The sequence below is a fragment of the Sceloporus occidentalis genome, unplaced genomic scaffold (assembly GCF_023333645.1).
Source record: "Sceloporus occidentalis isolate IW3139 unplaced genomic scaffold, rSceOcc1.0.p SCAF_292, whole genome shotgun sequence".
NCBI lineage: Eukaryota > Metazoa > Chordata > Lepidosauria > Squamata > Phrynosomatidae > Sceloporus > Sceloporus occidentalis.
In genome coordinates, this window is record NW_028317272.1 from 508881 (window position 1) to 531318 (window position 22438).

At 38.8% G+C, this 22438-nt stretch overlaps 1 protein-coding gene and 7 non-coding genes across 8 annotated transcripts; 2 read left to right on the forward strand and 6 right to left on the reverse strand.

Annotated features, from left to right (window-relative positions):
* Nucleotides 1-4071: 4071 nt before the first annotated feature.
* On the reverse strand, nt 4072-4144 carry TRNAM-CAU (transfer RNA methionine (anticodon CAU)). The gene has a single exon. It is a non-coding gene; the product is annotated as a tRNA-Met (tRNA).
* A 2867-nt stretch (nt 4145-7011) lies between these two features.
* TRNAG-GCC (transfer RNA glycine (anticodon GCC)) lies at nt 7012-7082 on the forward strand. The gene has a single exon. It is a non-coding gene; the product is annotated as a tRNA-Gly (tRNA).
* Nucleotides 7083-8820: 1738 nt separating this feature from the next.
* LOC149275336 (uncharacterized) lies at nt 8821-20797 on the forward strand. Its single transcript, XM_089504842.1, has 7 exons — nt 8821-8828; nt 9856-9934; nt 10148-10243; nt 10784-10862; nt 11238-11525; nt 17817-18020; nt 20613-20797. The coding sequence occupies exons 1-7, from the start codon at nt 8821-8823 to the stop codon at nt 20795-20797; spliced, it is 939 nt and encodes a 312-aa protein (XP_089360968.1).
* Nucleotides 13355-13425, reverse strand: TRNAG-GCC (transfer RNA glycine (anticodon GCC)). Its single transcript has one exon. It is a non-coding gene; the product is annotated as a tRNA-Gly (tRNA).
* Nucleotides 16072-16142, reverse strand: TRNAG-GCC (transfer RNA glycine (anticodon GCC)). Its single transcript has one exon. It is a non-coding gene; the product is annotated as a tRNA-Gly (tRNA).
* On the reverse strand, nt 16697-16767 carry TRNAG-GCC (transfer RNA glycine (anticodon GCC)). Its single transcript has one exon. It is a non-coding gene; the product is annotated as a tRNA-Gly (tRNA).
* TRNAG-GCC (transfer RNA glycine (anticodon GCC)) lies at nt 18796-18866 on the reverse strand. Its single transcript has one exon. It is a non-coding gene; the product is annotated as a tRNA-Gly (tRNA).
* TRNAM-CAU (transfer RNA methionine (anticodon CAU)) lies at nt 19406-19478 on the reverse strand. Its single transcript has one exon. It is a non-coding gene; the product is annotated as a tRNA-Met (tRNA).
* Nucleotides 20798-22438: the final 1641 nt, after the last annotated feature.

The following is a 22438-nucleotide window of genomic DNA, read 5'->3' on the forward strand; positions in this document are numbered from 1 at the left end:
GTCTATCTATCTATCTATCTATCTATCTATCTATCTATCTATCTATCTATCGAATACATATATATATATATATATGATATATAGAATACATATATATATATGATATATAGTATATATATATATATGATATATAGAATAGATATATATATATGAGATATAGAATACATATATATATGAGATATAGAATACATATATATATGAGATATAGAATACATATATATATGATATATAGAATACATATATATATATATGAGATATAGAATACATATATATATATGATATATAGTATACATATATATCATATATATATATATGATATATAGTATATATAGAATACATATATATATATGATATATAGAATACATATATATATATGATATATAGAATATATATATATATGATATATAGAATACATATATATATTTATGATATATAGAATACATATATATATGATATATAGAATACATATATATATGATATATAGAATACATATATATATATATGATATATAGAATACATATATATATATATATATGATATATAGAATACATATATATATGATATATAGAATACATATAAATATGATATATAGAATACATATATATATATATGATATATAGAATACATATATATTTATGATATATAGAATACATATATATATGATAAATAGAATACAGATATATATATTATTTTTGAAGGCGCTATATATATTTTATTTATTTATTTAAGGCGCAATATGAACTAATGGAATAAGAATCAACTCACAGATTTTGATAAATATGAGAAATTATGTGCACAGTGATTGGATTCATGCGTATGCATTTTTTGTAAAAATGAATGTCTGAAAATGTATTTTAGTGCGTTTTATCATAATTTTGGCTATACAGTGTATATGAGATGACTAAACAATATTGTACTTTTCTGTAATATTGTCTGAAATGATATGTTATACTTGCAGGTAGATGTTGTATATGAGGTGAATACAAAAAAAAAATCTGTAAAATATATAGGCGGATTCAAATTTTTATTTGTTTGAAGTATTATCGTCTAAAATGAAGAAGAAATAAAATATTTATTATTCAAGAGTATTATTGTCTGGAATTAAATGATAATATTTTTGTACGTAGATATTGTATGTCAAATAAATATATATACTTTTTTTAGGAGGAATATAATAATAATACTACCACTAAACAAGAAAAAATATATATATATTGTGTTCTCTAAGATGGGTCTGCTTTGGTATGAATGAAGAAGGGACCTGTGAAGTTTGTAAATGTGTCCAGACCTCAAACAGATTGTGGTCTTGGTGCTTGCGGGATTAGACACATGTCGCTGAGGCTGAAATGCATCTAATGTGTGAGCAATAAGGAGGAAGGCCAGGTTTTTAAATTAAAGGGGCTGAGTGTCCGTGCCAGAAGAGCATATGGAAACAATGGCGGACCTGCGATGGGGCAGCACCGGGAAGGCAGGGGGTAATAGGGTATTGAAGTATAAAGATAATGGATTTAGAGGAATCCCAGAGAGAGGGAGGAGAAGGGATGGAAAAGAAGAGGAGGGGAGAGGAGAACAGATCAGTGGGGAGGAGAGGGGGGATTTATTAGTTCAGCCTCAGTAATTATCTGCACTGCAGGAATGGGATCTCCGGTGTGATAGATAATAGCGATAAATGATAGATAGATAGATAGATAGATAGATAGATAGATAGATAGATAGATAGATGGATGGATGGATGGATGGATAGATAGATAGATAGATAGATAGATAGATAGATAGATAGATAGATAGATAGATAGATAGATGGATGGATGGATGGATGGATGGGTAGATAGATAGATGGATGGATGGATGGATGGGTAGATAGATAGATAGATAGATAGATGGATGGATGGATGGATAGATAGATAGATAGATAGATAGATAGATAGATAGATGGATGGATAGATAGGTGGATAGCTCTAGAAGATAAGTTGAAACGTTTTTGCCACCAGCTTAACACTAGCATATTTCCCACTGCCAGCCATTACTTTTTCTGGTTACTGTAATGGAGTAATTCTGGGGTCATTGGGGTCCAACACCTTTATCAACTGGTCCCAGAGTAGAATAGTTTAAGAAGTTCAAGAGTAAGGGCAGGCCGGACAGTAACTGGTTAGACTTGTCTGGAAAAGATATGGAAAGATAGGGCGAAATCCTCGTAAACATCTCTATGGAAGCGTTTGAGGAACAAAACCATCAACAAGCGAGGTGTGTGAGTCACTTGGGCCAAGCCAGCTGCTGGGGTATCAAGATAGCCCCGGTTTGGCAGATGGCCAGCCTGGGCCTTTAGAGGAGGACATGCTCTGTTTCCTAGGTTGGGTTTGCACCAGCCCAGCTATTTTTTAAATATTTTTGATGACGTTCTCTGTATCTCTTAATTAGCCCGCTTCTGTTGCATTGTTGAACTTTATAAAATAATTGTTTCCGCTATATTGAGTCGCTAACACGTTCTTCTGTATATCCCCACCCCCGCCCCCAGCAGGCTAGTGTTTATTTTCACACCTTCCAACAATGTACGGAGCCATTAGAAATTGTAAAGGAGTGGGAGCTGTCCAGGAACATTGGAGAGTGTTCTTCCATTGCTCCCCTAAGTGTGCCCTTTGATCTGGACTGGGGTGGAGGACATTGTTAGGTGCGAAGACAGGAGCCAAGACACACTTCCTAGCAATGCGTTAGAATCTCTAGGTGAATAGAAGCCAGGTGTCAACACCTGACCTGCTAATGTTGTAGAGTACAGGAGTTTAGTGATCGACCAATAGCGTATGCTTTTGTTTGGGTTTTATGATTTTGCCTCTGCAGAACTTTCAGAAACATAGAACTTGGAACCATTCAGCCCAAACCTTGTGGTCCTCTGCCATGTCTTGTGTTCGGGATGACTTTATGCCTATTCCACACATCTCTCACTGGATTCATTGGCTATTGTGGGCAGACTCGAGGTCAACCAAGATGTGAATGTGCGCCTGAAACAGTAAACATCAAGCATTCTACCTGTTGATAGGTCAATCTTCCTACAGAGGAACAATAACTACCCCTTACCCCCCCCCAAAAAAAACCCGCTTAATGCAACAAAGGAGGCTTCATAAACCAAATTTAGCAAAAAATAAAGTATATGCTAACAGAAACATGCAGTGCCCAAAAGCTAGGATCTTCAGCGAGGTAGCCATTGGATGGCAGGAGAAAGTCTGCAGGAATTTCTTAATCTTAAAAGCAGTCCCTACCTAATGAAGACAGTTGGTAATAACTCGGTGGAGTGCCCAAGCATGTTCCTTATCTGTGAGCCAGTTGCCCTTCTGCCCCTTGAAAATTGAAGGCCGGTATCAGAGAAGGGGTTGTTAGGTTTTTACGAATCCTCCCATTGGAGCCTGCAGGGGAGCCAACTTATTTGGGGTCAAAGCCCAGCCTTAGAAATAACACTTGCCCAATGTAGGCCAATTCCCACCATTCCTATCCGATAATCTGCACTCCAGCCAAGGGTTGGTGTGAATTCCCCCACCAGCACACACTTGACAGCAAACTGGTGATTTGGGTGGAAAGACACATGGTACAGTTAGAGGCCGACCTATCACCCTCCCTTCTGTCTGCTCTGTTCTTGGAATCCAACATTATCCAGTATTGTTTTCTTCTAACAACAACAACACTTATTCTGATGTCACATGATAGCTGTGACTCCATAAAATTAAAATCCTTAAATTAACATTTTCTAGCTCGCAAACGCATGGAGGTTTTCATCAGAATTCTCTTTTCTTGTGCATTTGCAAGCTCTTTGGCAAGCTCCTTGGCTCGCGGAAGATGCGTCTCAACTTCTGCTGCACAATGCGCATGCACGCTATACTCTCCACCAGCCAGCTCTGGCGCTAGCTCACATGGAAGATCCAGGGGGTCTGATGAGCCAACTTGCATTCACATGCATTGATTTAACTTTTTTTTTTCTGCTTGGAAGTTACAATAACTCCTTACCAATGTGAACTTTCTTGTACAAGTTTGCAAAATGCCTGGTGACATCACACAGTATAAAAAAAAATATATATAAAACGATGCCCTGTGTGAGGATCGAACTCACGACCTTCAGATTATGAGACTGACGCGCTACCTACTGCGCTAACAAGGCACAACTAGTCTCTGTGCTGCTCTTCATCTACTCTACTTACTGGCTAAAGCCCTACACCGCTACGAATGGAAATAAGGGGAGCCCTGTTCAAATAAGCTTACAATCTACAACAGAGCCATATTGGTCCAAGAGAAGATGGGGTCATTGAGGGTGATACTTTTTATTGGACCAACAGAAAAACACATAGCATCACACAATTGTTTGAACCTCAGAGGTCTCATGTTCAGATAGAACTCATTTTTACATTACATTACATTATATTTCCAGAAACGTAGAATTTTCCATCAGATCAGACCCATATGGCCCATCTAGTCTCCCCATTTTTCATGCTGTAAAGACTCCAGCTGTTAGCCATATGCATATCCCACGTATGTCTAAATTCCCTCACTGTATTAGAATCTACCAATTCTGCTGGGAGGCTGTTCCACTTATCTACCACCCTCTCAGTAAAGTAAAGCTTTTAGATTACGGCCTCTTGTTCTAACAACCTCCCTGTTGTAGAGAGAGCGCCAGCAGATTCCATAGCACTATAAGAATAGCAGGAGGACAATAGGCAAGTGGACGATAAGAGTAACATACCTTAAAACATATCGATTCGGGAGGAGAAGAGGGCCTGAAAGCTTATTGACCATCTTTAACTAAAGGCTGCCTGAAGAAGACACCTTAGATGGTCTTCAAAGCTTGCAATCTATTGCACTTCAGTCAATAAAGGGATCATTTTTACAATGTTGTCTCCGGTGTGTAATGTTTATTTTCACACCTATGCTACTGAGCGACCAGAAAGGGTTAAGGAGTTGGAACTGCTAGGTGCAGGGGGTGGTGTTATCACCTGGGGGCTTTTTCCCTTCCTCCCCTAAGTGTGCCCTTTGACCTGGACAGTTTGGGGCATTATTAGGTGTGAAGGCACAAGCCCAGACACACTTCCCAGTTTGGTGTTAGGATCAGAGTTGGGCACATGGACCTTTTTAGTTTGTTTAGCTTCTCCTGTACTTTACTTTGCTAATTATGTGGCTAAACTTGTCTGCATCATTAAAAAACGTATGGTTTCGCCTCGGCAGAGCTTTTGCAAACCTCGAATTCGCAAGCAATTAAGAGCCATTTGGGCCATTTAATTTGTTTCTCCAGTTGCTCTTAGATAGCAAACTTAAACTTTTTTCCTTGATTATGGTTTAAATTCTGGACAGCATTAGGCCTATCGTTATAAATTTCTAAATAACAATCATATTCCACAGCGCTGTACTTATTTATAGAATGAAAACGTAATGAGGGCTTCTCTCAAAGGAGCTCACAATCTATCCCACACATCTGCTGGAAAGCTGTCCCCCCTAGCCACTACCCTCTCAGTGAAGAAATAGCATCCTGCATCACATATAAGCATCTGGCCCCCTTTATGGCCTGAACTCCTGGCTTGTCAAGATAACTCTCTATTCCACTCTTCTTTTACCTACCCTAAGCCCCACTTACTGGTTACTTTGTATTCTCCCTTCCCGCTGTAGTTTGTCATAACGATGATGTCATCACATAATAACTGAATCATCTTGATTTCATTTTCATTTGTACTTTTACATGCAGGATGAACTGTATATATGAATTATATTTGCCCCATTTCTCTTAGGCTCAGTGTGGAGGGGCTAAAGGTGGAAAAGCCTACACAATGTGGGCTAAGCCACATCGTGCCCCAAAGCAGAGGGACACAGAAAGGGCCGTCCACTAGATGGGCAAGTTTGCTCCATCAATCCCCCCCCCAAAAAAAAAAAAAATTCATTAGTAAAGACGCTTGACTTCTGGTACATTTTACAAATGTTTAAGTTATGTCATTTTTTACATTGGGGGATTCCTGGGAAAAACACACAGAAGGAATGGTGACAATTCTGTCTCTTTTCGGTGAGGTGTGTGCTGGTGTGGGGATTGTCACCAACCCTTGGACCCCTGTGTAGACCACTAGATGGGAATGGTGGGAATGAGCCTATGTTTGGCAAATGCTATTTCTTAATAGGTTCCCAGGGTTATTCATGCTGAGACTCTCATCCAAAATAAAGCAAGCCTTTTCGTATAGGTATACTAGGGGTACTATCAGGAGTTTGCCCCCCCCCCCCGCGTCGCAGGGTTTCACCCCAAATCAGCATCTCAATGTGAATGGACAGATTCTTAGGGTCCAACAGCCTTTGGACCAAATTCTACTCTAATTTCATGATATCTGAGCATGGTGACTTCATTCAGAATATCTTTACCCCATGACATATTATGGGTTTCAGAAGGACTATTATGAGAACCATTTGGTTGCCACCATTTGCGAGAGTCTCCAATAGGATCTTTGTTAAGAGCTATTAAAGGGTTAATATTAGGAAGAAGAAGAATAGCGATTAGAAGAAGGATAATGTACTTATATACACAATTTTATTTACAATGCCATCTCCCGCTGTTTCTATTAACATTATTGGGGCTTTCAGGTCTGTAGAACACTATGATGTCCTCATTACCAGCGAACATTCTGTTCTCATAGAAAAAAAAGGCACATCTTGGAAGAAGAGGGACATCTGGCAAAGAGGCACTTGCTAAACTAAACAGGAAACTTGGGAGGTATGAACATAAGGAGAAAATGCCAGATCATCAGAGGATCATCAGCCAGAGGTTGTACAGGTAAAAATGGTCCTATCCATGGGGCCATAAGGAGACCCAGAGGGCTTGACCCTAACAGTAATTTAGCTCGTGCTCTATTAGGATAATTTCAGATTCTTTCCCTCAAATTATTTATTACAAATTAACGGCCAATCATCACATTTCAGGCGTTCCAGAATATTAATTCAGAATCTCCCTGATCTTGGACTGTTCATTGTAATATAGATTCCACAACAACCACCAAGCAAGCATTGGTGGTTCAGTGGTAGAATTCTCGCCTGCCACGCGGGAGGCCCGGGTTCGATTCCCGGCCAATGCAGCTTTTTTTAATTATGGTACTTTTTATTTTAAGAGTGTTTTCATTATACTTCATATTACTACTTCGTATAACATTAGCCTTTTTTAATGTAAAAAAATATCTGCTGCTGTGAACTACTCTTCCAATGATGCTCAGCCAGCATTATGGTGGGCACCTGGCTGGCTGAGAATCATGGGAATTTTAGTTCACAGCTATCCGCAGCTTTACTGTTGCCCCTCAGCCAGCATCATGGAAGTAGTATGTCTGGGTGAGCCTTATGGGAATTCAATTCAATGTGAGGTATGGAATTTGATGACACTATGTAAAACACTAAATAAATCATAATAATTAATAATAATAACCCATATTATCTCATTATTCTTGCATTTACTTTGAGAGCAAAACTGGGACAGTACCTCTAAATCCGAGACATACATTCATGTGCTGAAAAAAAATGTTATACATGGACTTATTCACAAAATAAAGTTAGAAATAAATTTAGGTAAAATAGGATTTTACGGATAGCTGTCACCATCGCGTTAACCAGTTCATGTCATAAGGTCAGTCCAGAACCCAACAGTGACCTCAGACCCTGGGAACGTCAACCTTCAACCTTTCACATGTATCTGAGAACTTCTCTCCGGGACTGTGAAGGTAAAATTAGGTGTCGCACTGAAGTGTGTTAAACATTTGTTCCAACATCTTCCTCTAGAGCCCATATAGAGACTTTATTTACTTATGTGGGCTGCTCAGTAAGTATTAAGCCTTAGATTACATAGGACATTGGTAAGCAAGAGGCAAACCCAATCCAAAATATTCTGATTGACGGCCTAAAAATCGGGTCAAATGGTACCTTTTACCAAAAATGACCCTTTCTTATGGCAACCTGTGCGGCACTCAGCGGGTTAAAAAAAAAAAAACTAATTCATTAGATAAACCACAAATAATCACTATACTCTTTTCACATCCCTTATATGTTGGTAATTTACCAAATCATAATAATTATTATTTATTGATCTATTCATTGTCATATTCCACAGCTGTTTACAATGGGCGATCAGACTGAATAAGTATGACATCATAATATAACTTGGATTTTAGAATCTAGACCAAAAACCCGTAGAACTGACAAAGATATATTGGGAGATATATATCCATATACATACAGCACACACGTATGTATGTGTATGTATGGAATACTTATACATATGAAGCACCATACGAAGCTCCTTTCAGGTTGGAAGACTATAAGCCATTGTACGTCTCTTTGTGAATTGGTCCGAGGTTTCTATGGAGGAGACGGTCTTGGTGTTTGCAAATATTCAGAATTTGGCTATTAGTCTGCCATCGCTCTGTATCTTTATCCAAGCATTTGCATTTAAATAAGTGATCCTTCAGGATGGCTTCGGGTCCTGCTGTGGCCACCACCACATTGCTGCCTATACATATGTGTTTTTTTGGGGGGTCTTTTTGCATACATTTAAATACTATTAGGCAATTGTAATTCTAAGTAGCCTAATTTGCATACACCGTTGGGTTGAAGAAATCAAGACATTTACTCATAATTAGTAGCAAATTGGTGAAGAAAGATGTGTATCCTGTGCCTTAATTATATTCGACTGTCCCGGGAACTTGGAACAAATGCTAATTCGAGATTGTAATGTCGCGTGAGCCTGAACAAGGGTTCGAAAGGAGCAGTAGGAGCAGAACCTGGGATTCCACAGATAATTCCATTCTTTAGTTTGTAAATATCGTCAATATGTTCAGGTGAAGTCATTCAGAGACGACCATGCTGACATGTGGCCTAAGTTGTGTCGCAGGCCATGCATTCTTACAGAGATACCCATGCAATGCTTCCAGATAGGGCTTTATTTCTTCAACAAATAAGGCCAGGTCAACGAGTTTTGGTCAATCAGTGCTGGGTAGGTTTTCACAGCTAGGTCTGGACATGCTCTGGATTATTTTTCCTACCAGAGCCACATGGCAGAGGTTGGTAACATGTCCACACAAGGACACCAGGGTCCGTACCGTAGTCTATGGAGATCATTGATGACCATGGACACTTGGGGAAATGCCCCCCAACAAAGATTGTTTAAATGAACCCATGCCAGGAGGTCCACGCCATCTACCTGGAAACAGAGGCAGGCAACCTTTGGCCAAGAGGTTGTCAATATCTTCTGTAAGCTCCACCATACCCAGTACACAGCCATAGCAGAAGTACTTTGTTGGAGAACTCACGCAGATGGGATAATGTGTCACATTGTTAAAGATCGTAGTCTTACGCCCCCTGTTGTCCCTTTTATTGGTTCTTATAATTGCCTTATTTGTGCTTAAGTTAAGAAAAAACTGCTGGCCGTATTTGGACAAATTCACGGGGACACACCATGTAGGACATGTGCATTGCCTGCTCCGTCTGTAAAAGTATGTTTGTCAATGTGTATTGTTATTTACTAATAACAATGGTGGAATGGCCGATCTTATATTGCAATGTTAATGCGTAAAGTGTGGATTGTAGCCATTTGGCTAGTTTATTGACTTCAGCACAGGTATGAAAGTGTGGTGTTGAGGTTAATTAGCATTTGAGCAGGTTTTGGAGTGTGACAATTGGGTGGGGTTATGGGTACCAGAGCAGCTTTGGAAGTGCGAATAGGAGGTGGGCTTAGTGGTATCAGGTCTGAGTGGGACAGGACGATCTGGTCATTGGGATTGAAGAAGCTCTGAGTGTGAAGACCCCTGGAAGACTAGGACTATCCCAGGACCAAGAAGGACTATCAGTATCTACCTTCTTCCACAGAATCATCGTTTCAGCCTTGGTCCTTACAAAACCATCTACAAAAATGAGGAACGCTTACCTCACCAGAGAGGACAAGAGGGTAATTGAAGAAGTACTTAAGCTATACAAATGTTCTAAGTGTTTTTTGCTGTGCACTACACAAGCCTTCTCTTTCTCTGATACCACTTTCTGGCTAAAATGTTCCATTTTCCCCTTTCTCAAACTAATGTCCATGTCATTTTTGGTCATGAGCTGTACTGGTCTTCAACTTTCCGGAAACTCACTCTGTTCCTTGTTACCCCCTCTATTGCAGCTAATGAAACCAGTCATTGAAAAGAGGCGAAGAGACCGGATTAATCAGAGTCTGGAACATTTGAGGACACTTCTTTTGGAAGCTACCAAAGATGAGGTAGGACCACCAACAGTTGCGCTGTTTAAAGCCAACTTGGGACACTTGACCAAAAAGTCAAAGAAAATGTAGAAATATTTACAATTATATGACTATATAATATATAGGACAATTTCCCAGAGAAAATAATTATTCTGTATGATACATATATTTAATTACCCATATAAAGCTGTATTGTAGTTTTTAAGGGTATTGTTAATACATTATTTTAATGCATTTCGCAGAATGCTATTTGTTTTAACTGGTGCAGGACTCAAGATCAAATAGAAATGTTACAAACACTCTAACAATAAAAACATGACTATCCTGCATAGATAATCCCTATGTTGACTTTGGATACGGCCCCTTTAAAATCTATATTTGGCCCCAATACTATGCAAACATAAAATCAGTGGTTTAGTGTTAAATGATTTATCAGCATTTACATCCAATCCTATTAAATATTTTAATGCATCAATGGCAGGTTTTACGCAAATTAAAAACTATTCATACCTTATTATTCCTTTTTTTTTTAATTTTTTAACCTCTTCTTACGTGCAGTCCTTGAAAAATCCCAAAACGGAGAAAGTTGATATTCTGACCAAGACGGTAGAGTTTTTGGAAATGTGCCATGGTTCAGGTAAGATATATCTAGAATATTTATATATATATATATATATATATATATATATATGCATTAAATATTTGCATTAAATATATACACTGAGAAAAAAATATATATGTGTGAATATGTGTGGCTGACCAATAGCAGTTGTTAGCAAACATGAGATAATTCCACGGGTCCAAAAGAACCGAATACAACATAGAGTTTGACGGTAGATAAGTACCATTAAACCCATCTAATCTGCTCATTATATATTATTTTGGAATATTTATAGTTCATGTTTAATTAGGAAAGCCAGACTAATTAACATGTAGTTGAATCATATTTTGTAATGAGGTGTACTGGGGTTCCAAACATATGTTTCTACAAAGTCTGTTTTTCCTTGTTCAGGTGCAGAGGATACGAAGAGGACCACGTCTGGGTTTAAAGGCGGCTTTCAAGAAGGACTGAGCCAGGCAACTATCTTCTTGAACTCAGCTGCTGGGATTTCTGAGAAGAAGAGAGGGTACGTTGTTGAGAAACTCTACCAACATATGGAAGACAGAAACCTAAAAAGAAGGATCGAGCAATCACCCCATGACTGCTCCAGGATCAACAAGGCTACACCAAGTCCACCACAGATCTCCAGGGTTCCGGAAAGCATAGACATTGTAGAAAAATGCCCAGAAAGTTATTCTTGTATATCATTCCTTCACACTTTTCCATCTCCATCAAGTTCCTATGAAGTTTCTTGCCACAGACAAGCACAGTGCACACCACAAAAGGTCCACAAGACCACCAGTAAAGTGTCACTACAAAGGACTCTCTTCCCACCAACATCTTCCAATGACTGTGTGCCCTCTGGGCAGGTATGGAGACCTTGGCCATAACTCCTTTCTCACCGACTCTATAAGTGCCAGAGGAGTGCTGTCCCTCACCCCTCTGGCACTTACAGAGGTAACTTTGTGTTGTAAATAATTGCTGTACATTTAAATTATATTTTTGTCTTGGATTCTTACTGTGATCATTTTATTAATGTGTTTGGTAAATTAAAAGCCTCTTTCTTTTTTTTATAGTGTTCCTTGTGAATATTTTCTATCTATTTTATGCTTCCATGTGTTAAGTTTGAGACATAAAAAGCGGCCTAATCCCATTTGGTTTTTAAGGCACCAGAGGTATCTTCTTCCCCCCATCATGCACCTCTTCATAGGTATAGAACTAAGAATACTACCAACAAGCTTTGCTGTGTCCTATATGGTAAATATCCGACTAGTTGTTGATTTTTCTAACAATTATTATGAATTTGCCCAGGGTCCACCATACCGCCTGGTTAGTTAGCTAGGCAAGCACTAGTCCTACTCCAACACATAGGGGATATTTTCTGTGGTGACTGGAGGAGATTCCCCTGGTCCAAGTGTCCCAGGCAGCTGCTTGAGTAACCTGGTATTGAGACCAGCTCTGGCCATGGCCTTACTGGAGGCTGATATCAAGGTTGGGCTGCCCCTTTAGTAGCTGGCCACCTTATGGACATAAATGGTCTATCCATGTTCCTCCAGTATCTTAAAGCAAAACTGGACACGGCTAGGAAATCTAACACAGACGTTTTATGATTTTAATCCGATTGTAGCATCCGAATAGTAAATGACCCCTTTCAGTCCGCAGACTGGGCTTGTGTTCATGTGTGTACTTGCACAAACATCTTGATTACACGTGTACACATTTCTAATACATTCTGCCAGGGGCCGCTTCACGGCTTCATGTTGTGTAAACATATTCAAAAACATTGAAAGCAGACATAAACCAAAACCATGTGTTATGGTTGCCACCTAGGCAGGTAGAAAATTAAGGTTGTTACATAAGAACCATTGCTTCTTAAAGTCTTTTAACTTACATTTGAGTTAATACAAGTAATCACTCATGTTTAAGTATGAAGGCCGGACTAACTGACATGTATTCCAATCATATTTTGTAATGAGTTGTACTGGGGTACCAAAAATACTTAACATTTCAGTGGATAGGGAGAGGACTACGTGTGGGTTTAAAGATGGCTCTCAACAATGACTGAGCCAGGCAGCTATGTTCTTAAACTCAGCTGCTGATATTCCTGAGAAGAGGAGAGTTTGTTGTTGAGAAATCATACTAACATATGGAATACAGAAACTAGACTGAGCAACCACCCCATGACTGCTCCAGGATCAGTAAGGCTATACTAAAGTCCATCTCGGATCTCCAGAGTTCTGGAAAGTATGGACATTGTTGAAAAATGCCCAGAAACCTATTGTTGTATATCATTCATTCACACTTTTCCATCTCCATCAAGCTCCTACTGAGTTGCTTGCCTCAGACAATCACGGTGCATACCACAAAAGGTCCACAAGGCCCCCCATAAAGTATCTGTACAACCTAGCTGGTAGGCAGTTAGAAAATTAAGGTCGGTACATATGAGCCGTGTAAGTCTTTTAACTTACCTTTACTGAACAATATAAAAAAGTTAAGTGAAACAAATTAGCGTATTAAAGAATGGACATTGCATTGGCCGGGAATCGAACCCGGGCCTCCCGCATGGCAGACGAGAATTCTACCACTGAACCACCAATGCTTTGATGTTCAACTGAGTGGAAGAACAAGTAATTCATTGTACAGTTGGAAGCCAGGACACTTTCCAGAAATTCCTTAATCATGTAAACATTTCCCTCATTCAGTGTGTAAATTGTCATGTGACACACAAGCAAGCACTAATAGCGAATTGAAAAAGCACTAATAGAAACCCCAAAGGCTTTAACACCTTCAGAAATAATAAATAAAATATGGTTATTTTTTTGCAACGTGCTAGAGAAATTATATTTTGTGTAAGCTACATTAAATAATTAAATTAGAAAAATACAAATTAGCATTTTTAATAACTGAAATTCACATAAAAAATGAAAAAAAAATGGGTCAATATTTTTTCCCCTTATTTCATAACATTTTTCTACAACATAATTTTCACTGCGAATGTTGGAGACCTTCTGATTTAGTTAGCTTTAGTTGTCTGGTAAAAAGACACAAGTTAAGGGACTTTTTATCTAAAGCTTGCAGATAAATGGTAGCTGTGAATTGCGTTTCTCACACCTTTGCTTCCTTTGGAGGTTTCCTCTTACAACAGAATCCTAGACATGAAAGGGCCACTAGGCGTGAAAGGCCGGACGGAGACGTGAGACACAAAACTTTGGTGAAAACTTTCCCAGGGGAAATTCCAAGTTATCTCATTTTTCATATTCCAATACAAATCTTCCGCATTATTTTGTGAATTAATCTTTTTAATACACTTTATATATGACTTATCTTACAAAGAAAGTAAGAATATATTGAACCTAATCATGGTATCACCGGAGCCTAGAATGTGACCGCAGAAATGAAGAATTTGGAAGCTAGCTTTAGACAGAGAGATACCGGGGATTACAAGGAGGCCCTGGCTGGCGCGCGTCTGATGACTGGATATGATGGGCCACACATTACATTTTTATGCTCATGTGGTGGGCAGCCAGGTGGTCGCTCTCTACAATGCCCGGTCTTCTGCTAGAGCAACAGATTAGGTGCACATGGAGCGGCCAGGAAGAGACCTGCCAAGGCATTTGCCAAGTGGGCCAGATGATGAGTCCTGGCCTTAGAAGAAGAAGAGAACGTTTCAAACCTGGTCATTGGGACAATCTTTACAATTATATCTCACAGGCCTTTAAACAAGAAGAGAACATGAATATAAGAACATAAGACAATTTAAGGATTCTATGTGAATTAGATTGTAAATTATGTTACTCATGGGTGTTCCATGTTGGTCATTCCTTAAAAAAATATCTACAATTTATTGCACCTGGGTTCCCTGTTCGTGAGAGCTGTAGGGATGGTCTTTTCCCAAGGTATTGTGTGAAATGAACTTTAAGGTGCAAATTCTGGAGGTGGTGTCCATGCATTAAGTCGTCAACCCATTAAGGAGAAGTGTGTCCATGGGAAAGCCACACTAGCTTGTCTTACGACTTTCTTGAGACCCTTTTGTTCCTTCTGACACGTCTCAGGAGGCTTTGATCTTACAAAACTATGTCCCCAAGAGGTGACACTGTAGAAGTAATTTTCTGGTCCCTGTAGTTAAGGAGAAGACATTTTTATTTAATTTCTAAAGCTAGGGGTATTTGCAAATTAGATGATGGGGCGGGTTAAGTTATGAACTGGTTTTATCCAATCAAAGTTTTAACGATGGGTACAGGATATGGTATTACAACGATAGTTATATATGGGTGCTTACCCTTTACCACATTACCACTGGATGTTTCCAGATGATGGGTTTCTCATCAGGGCCAGACTGGCGAAGGTCAAGCAGTCCTCGTATTTGATGGGGGGCAAACGCAACTTTTTTCTGGTTATGTAGCGTGCAGCCAGAAACTTTCAGTTGCCAGCAACAGGCTCAGCACCCAATCTCCAGATAGTACGGGTGAGTATGCAGAGATGTTGGCCACATGGCCCGTCTGGGCCTATTTATCGACATAGCAACCGATGGACTTCAGAAGGAATATCACATCTAGGGCATTGGTGATAAGACCACTTTTCAAACTATTAATGCATTGATTTAACTTTTTTTCCACAGATAATATGATTCATAAGTTACTAACACGTTTACATCCCATACCTGTGTATTCTGCTTACAACTTAACATTTCAAACAACATATCATCTCATCTCCCCAACCGCATTTGACCAATAGATTGTAATCTCCCAAGAAATGGCCACTCTTCTCCATGTTAAGAGCCTCAGAAAAGATTCTTTCTGTGTTAAGGTTATTGTCAATTCTAAATCTTCTTAAATATTTGTAACTACAAAATCTGCTGGTGCTATATATATACATTTAGCGCACATGTGTTATATTTACTACCAGTAAGCTTCTGCGTTGGCTTGGTGAATGCACAAGGGAGGGTCTAATAGAACCCCTTCATTGTACAGCACTGTGGAATATGATGGTGCTATATAAAAGAATAAATCATAATAATAAAATGTGCGCAAAGTGTCCCATTGATTGCAAGAATCTTGGACGTGCAGCTTCTATATACTGTGTTTTTTTATGTATTTATTTATTTAAAGGCTAAATTCATTATTATGAAAGTCCTTACAAAGTACTATAATATTCAATAATTTTTCAGAGAGTGTACTGTATACATATAAGAAAAGACAAGCACAGGGCATAAAATAAATAAATGCAAAAAGGTGAATAGTAAAGTTGCATTGGCCGGGAATCAAACCCGGGCCTCCCGCGTGGCAGGCGAGAATTCTACCACTGAACCACCAATGCCTACATAGTGCAAGCGTGTGGATGGAATTCCCTACATACATGTTCCTGATTGAGGATCTGATACTCAGATTGCAAGCTCTTAAGATCCTTGAACTGTTAGTACATTTTCCCCACTAGCTGCACATTTTTTCTCATTTTAATTGGTGCAAGACTCAAGAGAAAGTTGAGCAGTATATGTATGTGATTTTTTTTTATAAATTAACACAACATCTACACTTATATTAGGCTGTAGAGCAATATAAATGTTTTATTGTGTGCCGCGAAGTATTGTGTGCCCCAGGGACCAGACTGAAGAGCTTACAATTTAATGTAAAAGACTAAAGACTACACAGCTTTCAGAGATGAACAGAGAAAATTAGATGACTATTAAACTATTATTATAATAAATAGTATGAATACTGTTCCCTAGGTGCAAGTAGCCTGTAGTCAATATTGATACAGAATACACGGGAAATTATAGAACTATTCCAATGTTAAAAGGTAAAATAAGTTCATTCACATTTAAAAAATTAAGTGAGAAAAAAAAGGACATAAGGCGTTAAAAAAACCCATGTTGCATTGGCTGGGAATCGAACCCAGGCCTCCCGCGGGGCAGGTGAGAATTCTACCACTGAACCACCAATGCTTCATGTACTATGTGGTTTGTAAATTAATATGAATATTGTAGTTTTGGTCAAGCTGAAGAAATCCTGAATTTGTTTTTAATTTTTTTTGTTTTTGTTTGTGTGGCAGGCAATTAATTCTACCAATGAACCTGGCCCTGGCTATTCTTGTTTGACCTCGGTGATATCTGTGAACCTGACCCTGGCTATCGTTGTTAATAGCGCAGTGCTATTACATCACCTATTGTTTCTGTAAGTCAAATTGTTATGTTACATACTACTTGTTATGTCCTGTCTACTCATTGTACAGCGCTAAGGAATTTGATGATGATATTATTATTATTTTATTATTATTTATTGTTTTATATAGCGCCATCAAATTCCATAGCGCTGTACAATGGGTAGACAGGACATAAGATGTAGTATGTAACATAACAAATTGACTAACAGAGACAACAGATGGGGGGGGCAGCTCAAACAAGCTTACAATCTAGAATATTGATTAAGGAATATTGGAGGTACACATATACTTTAATGTAATTATAATGCAATTAGGTCTATGGGTGTAGAAAACATTAGGTTTCTGTCATCACACATGGGAAACAATCACAGAATGCTTACGTGTATGTGTTGAAATAAGTCACTTTATCGACAACTAAGCCAAAGGTTCCCTGTGTCCGAGAGGTCCAGGGTTGGCCATTTCCCAGGGAATTGTGTGCAATTAACATGGAGATGTAAAATACGGCATAAGTGGAATACGGCCTTTCAGGAGAAGCGACCATGGGAAAGCCACACTCCTTACACACGTGCCAATGCTGTTCTGTTGCCTTTTGCTACTTCTAACATCTCTAAGAAGGCTTTGATCTCTCAACACCAGGTTCACAAGAGGAGTCAATGTCATTGTTCTTAATTCAAGTCAAAAAGAATACAATATAAGTAAAGGTCTATCAATGAGAACTAGCTGGCCAACATGAGGTTGAAAATACCAGTTTTACCCAATGTAACAGGGACATCTTTTCTTCTCTTCTGCATTATGTGTTTCAAAGCACCATATATTTATGTTTCTCTGCAGATCGGGATTCGGCCATGGTGCGCAGCCGTGAGATTTTGGCTACACTCAAAAAAACAGACCCTTCTGTACAGCCTGATTTCCATGACAAGGCTCGGTGTGAGACAGACACACTTCAAACAATTCACACCAAACGCAGAGCCATGTGCCCAGAAGTGTGTTTGGATGACAAAGTCAAGTGTTGGGATTCACACCTCTCAGGAACAAGTAGGGTCTACACTGAAGACCTTGCAATTTAATGTAAGAGACCAGAAGGCATTCAGTTTCCAGAGAGTGATATGAATAGCTTGTAACAGACAAAAATTAGGTAATTACATACTCACCTACATTTGTACACCTACAGTGTAATGCACTGTGCGTAGGCAAAATTTTTATGCCGAGACAGACCCGAATTTGACTGGACAGGAGCCAAAAAACAGGACTGTCCGAGAAATTTGGGAATGTTGGCAGGTATGTAATTATAGAGGGTATTATTACACTATTGTGATAAGAATCAGTATAAATACAGTGTACCCTAGGTACAAGTTTCAAACATTGCACAAATAATTCAATGTTATAATATAATCAATAAATATAATTTCACTATTTATGGTACAGAATTCCTTTGTGTTAGTCATTTTTTAATTCTCAATTGTTCCTTAATTATAGATAAATATTTTATTGTGTGCCGGCCAGTATGTCTGGGTGAAAATATTTATTGTTGGGATTTAAACCTCTCAGGAACAAGTGGCCCCAGGGACCAGACTGAAGACCTTACAATTTAATGTAAAAACCTACAGATTATGCAGCTTTAAGAGATGGACGCAAAGGTGACTTTAGGTGACTATTAAACCATTATTATAATAAATAGTATGCATAATTTGTTCCATAGGTGCAAGTAGCCTGTAAACAATATTAATACAGAATACACGAATATTCCAATGTTAAAAGGTAAAATAAGTAAATTTACATTTAAAACATTTAGTGAGAATAAAAGGGTCACTGCATTGGCCGGGAATCGAACCCGGGCCTCCCGCGTGGCAGGCGAGAATTCTACCACTGAACCACCAATGCTCCACTTGTGGATTGCTTGTGTATCATTTGTGTTGGTGTTTAAATCATTATGACTCATGTAACATTATTGAGTGATTTAAGAATATTGGGAGTACTCAGATACTGTAATGTTATTATAATTTAATTCATAAATATAATTTCCCTATCCACACTACTAGATTTCTTTGACAAACATTTTTCAGTTACACACTATTCTCACAAAGTACAATGCAGTAGCTTGAAGACCTTGATACCCAAGCCTCAATTCTTGATATTTGTCTGTCTCCACCTTTAATGGAATGTTTCTTCTAAATTCCATGTTCACAGAAACTGGGGAAAGAATTATTAAGCCTGTTTCAGAATTAATGGGACCCAAGAATTTCACATTTATGGTGAGAGGCAAACAAATGCAACCACATTGTCTTTTTGTACAACAATATAAAATGGGGTTCATGACCATAGGGCCTTCCTAAATCACTCTGCAGCACCCAACAAAATGGTTTAAAGGTGGGCCCTTACTATCATTATGACTGGCTGCATGTGCAACTATAAAAAAAACATGCCCTGTGTGAGGATCGAACTCACGACCTTCAGATTATGAGACTGACGCGCTACCTACTGCGCCAACAAGGCACTTATGCTGCATGGCAAAGATATAACAACCAGCCAGACATGGTGGTCATAATAGGAGATGAACATTTCGTCCATGATGTCATATCTCAACACTCTGTGTCTTAAAGGCGCGTATTTCTTGTTACACATACCTGGGAACCTCGCAAGGTAGGGAGGAGTTTCAAGGCTTCAGATGCTGAAAGGTAAAGTGGTAATGGGAGGATATGTAAATGTAGCACTAGTAAAAGACAATAGGAACTGTGCATTGGCTGGCAATTGAACCAGAGCGTTCTACCACTGCAGGCATGGACCTCTTAATTCTAGGCATGTAAGAGAAACAGTTTAATATAACATGTTCTGAAAGATGTAATATTGAGAGATGCAAGAATACTAGCAATACACACATACCTTAATGTTCACTCCTTTGCTAAGAGTTTTTTCAATTCTCAGTTATGAACTGTGCCCCGTTTTTCTCCAGCACGTAACCTTGTAGCTTGGGGTGAGATATGATTTTGGCTCCTTCAGGTTAATAATAAACCTCCGGCCCCTGGATCCCTCTTAGTTGCGATCAAGCATTTGTTTGGGTTAATGTTAGGTCAAGTTGTAGGAACCCTGAATTTGTCAATTAGGATCTATGGGTGTAGAAAACATTAGGTTTCTGTCATCACACATGGGAAACAATCACAGAATACTTAAGAGTATGTGTTCAAATTAGTCACTTTATCGTTAATTAAGCCAATAAGCCAAAGGTTCCCTGTGTCTGAGAGGTCCAGGGCTGGCCATTTCCCAGGGAATTGTGTGCAATTAACATGAAGATGTAAAATACAGAGTAAGTGGAATACGGCCTTTCAGGAGAAGCGACCATGGGAAAGCCACACTCATTTCACACGTGTCGAGGCTGTTCTGTTACCTTTTGCTACTTCTAACACCTCTAAGAAGGCTTTGATCTCTCAACACCAGGTTCACAAGAGGAGTCAATGTCATTGTTCTTAATTCAAGTCAAAAAGAATACATTATAAGTAAAGGTCTATCAATGAGAACTAGCTGGCCAACATGAGGTTGAAAATACCAGTTTTACCCAATGTAACAGGGACATCTTTTCTTCTCTTCTGCATTATGTGTTTCAAAGCACCATATATTTATGTTTCTCTGCAGATCTGGATTCGGCCATGGTGCGCAGCCGTGAGATTTTGGTTACACTCAAAAAAACAGACCCTTCTGTACAGCCTGATTTCCATGACAAGGCTCGGTGTGAGACAGACACACTTCAAACAATTCACACCAAACGCAGAGCCAAGTTCCGTATATTTTACACAAGAGATGAAATTGCAAATTTTTAAGCTGGACCAGCCACACAACCATATCAGTGTAGGCATTTTTAAAACTACAGTCCCTTCATTAATCTTCCATACAGCCCAATCAATAAGGAAAGTACTTTTTTAAGTATACTAAAGACCATACTTTTTTTGCCATTATTACCATATGTCGGTTTAATTAAGATCCCCCTTTTCTGTATTTGATGTACTCACATAAATTAGAGCATTTATTAAAAACTATTGAAACATACAAAAATAATTGTCACTGGTTGTTTGTAAAAAAAAATCTAAAAAATATATATACATTTTTTTTACAATTTTGCTTAGAATTTATTCTACATAGTAGGTGCCACTGATGAACAATGACCCGATTTAAGTTCCGCAACATATTGCAGGCATACCCCACATACATATTTTTTTTTTGGTATTCTAGAGGGCAATATCTATCCCTTACATAGTACTCTATAGGGTAGTATTTTGAATGCACTTGCTTGGTTTGGTGTAGTGAACCAGGGTTTATACTTTTTACTAGTAGTGCCAGGGCAAGGAGGTGTTGGGGCTTTTAAAAAAAAATATATTTTTTTATTAATTTATTTGTTTTTTTGCATCCCTTTAGGGGATACTACTTTTTCCCTTTGTGGGAAGAGAGAGAAATATTGTCTCCCCTCTATTATCTCCCTGTGATCAGCAAGCAAGGCTACATTGACTTGCATTGATGATTGCAATGTGTGCGATTAGCCAGCAGGGGGAGCAATCAGAGATCATGTCATGGTGTAGACCAGGGGTGGGCAATTAATTTTCCCATGGGGCCACATGAGAAATTGGAATGGTTTTAGAGGGCCAGACCTCTACAAACTACAAACTCCGAAGCCTTGTCCATTTTGTTAACTTATGTGCTGTTTAATAAAGTTATTCAAGCCTACGTCATTGGTAGAGGTGCTTGAATAAGTAAGGCCTGAATAACTATTAGCACAGCACAGAAGTGAACAAAATGAACAAGGCTTCGGAGTGCATACCGTATTTTTCGCTCTATAAGACGCACCTGCTGATAAGACGCACCTAGATTTTAGAGGAGAAAAAAAAGGAAAAAATATTTTGAGCTAAAAAATGGGCTAAAATATTTATTACAATAACTGAATAAGCTATGAACACAGTAAGACACACGCAGTAAGACACACACAGACACAGTAAGACACACACAGACACAGTGAGACACACACAGACACAGTAAGACACACACAGACACAGTAAGACACACACAGACACAGTGAGACACACACAGACACAGTAAGACACACACAGACACAGTGAGACACACACAGACACAGTAAGACACACACAGACACAGTGAGACACACACAGACACAGTAAGACACACACAGACACAGTGAGACACACACAGACACAGTGAGACACACACAGACACAGTGAGACACACACAGACACAGTAAGACACACACAGACACAGTAAGACACACACAGACACAGTGAGACACACACAGACACAGTAAGACACACACAGACACAGTAAGACACACACAGACACAGTGAGACACACACAGACACAGTAAGACACACACAGACACAGTAAGACACACACAGACACAGTGAGACACACACAGACACAGTAAGACACACACAGACACAGTAAGACACACACAGACA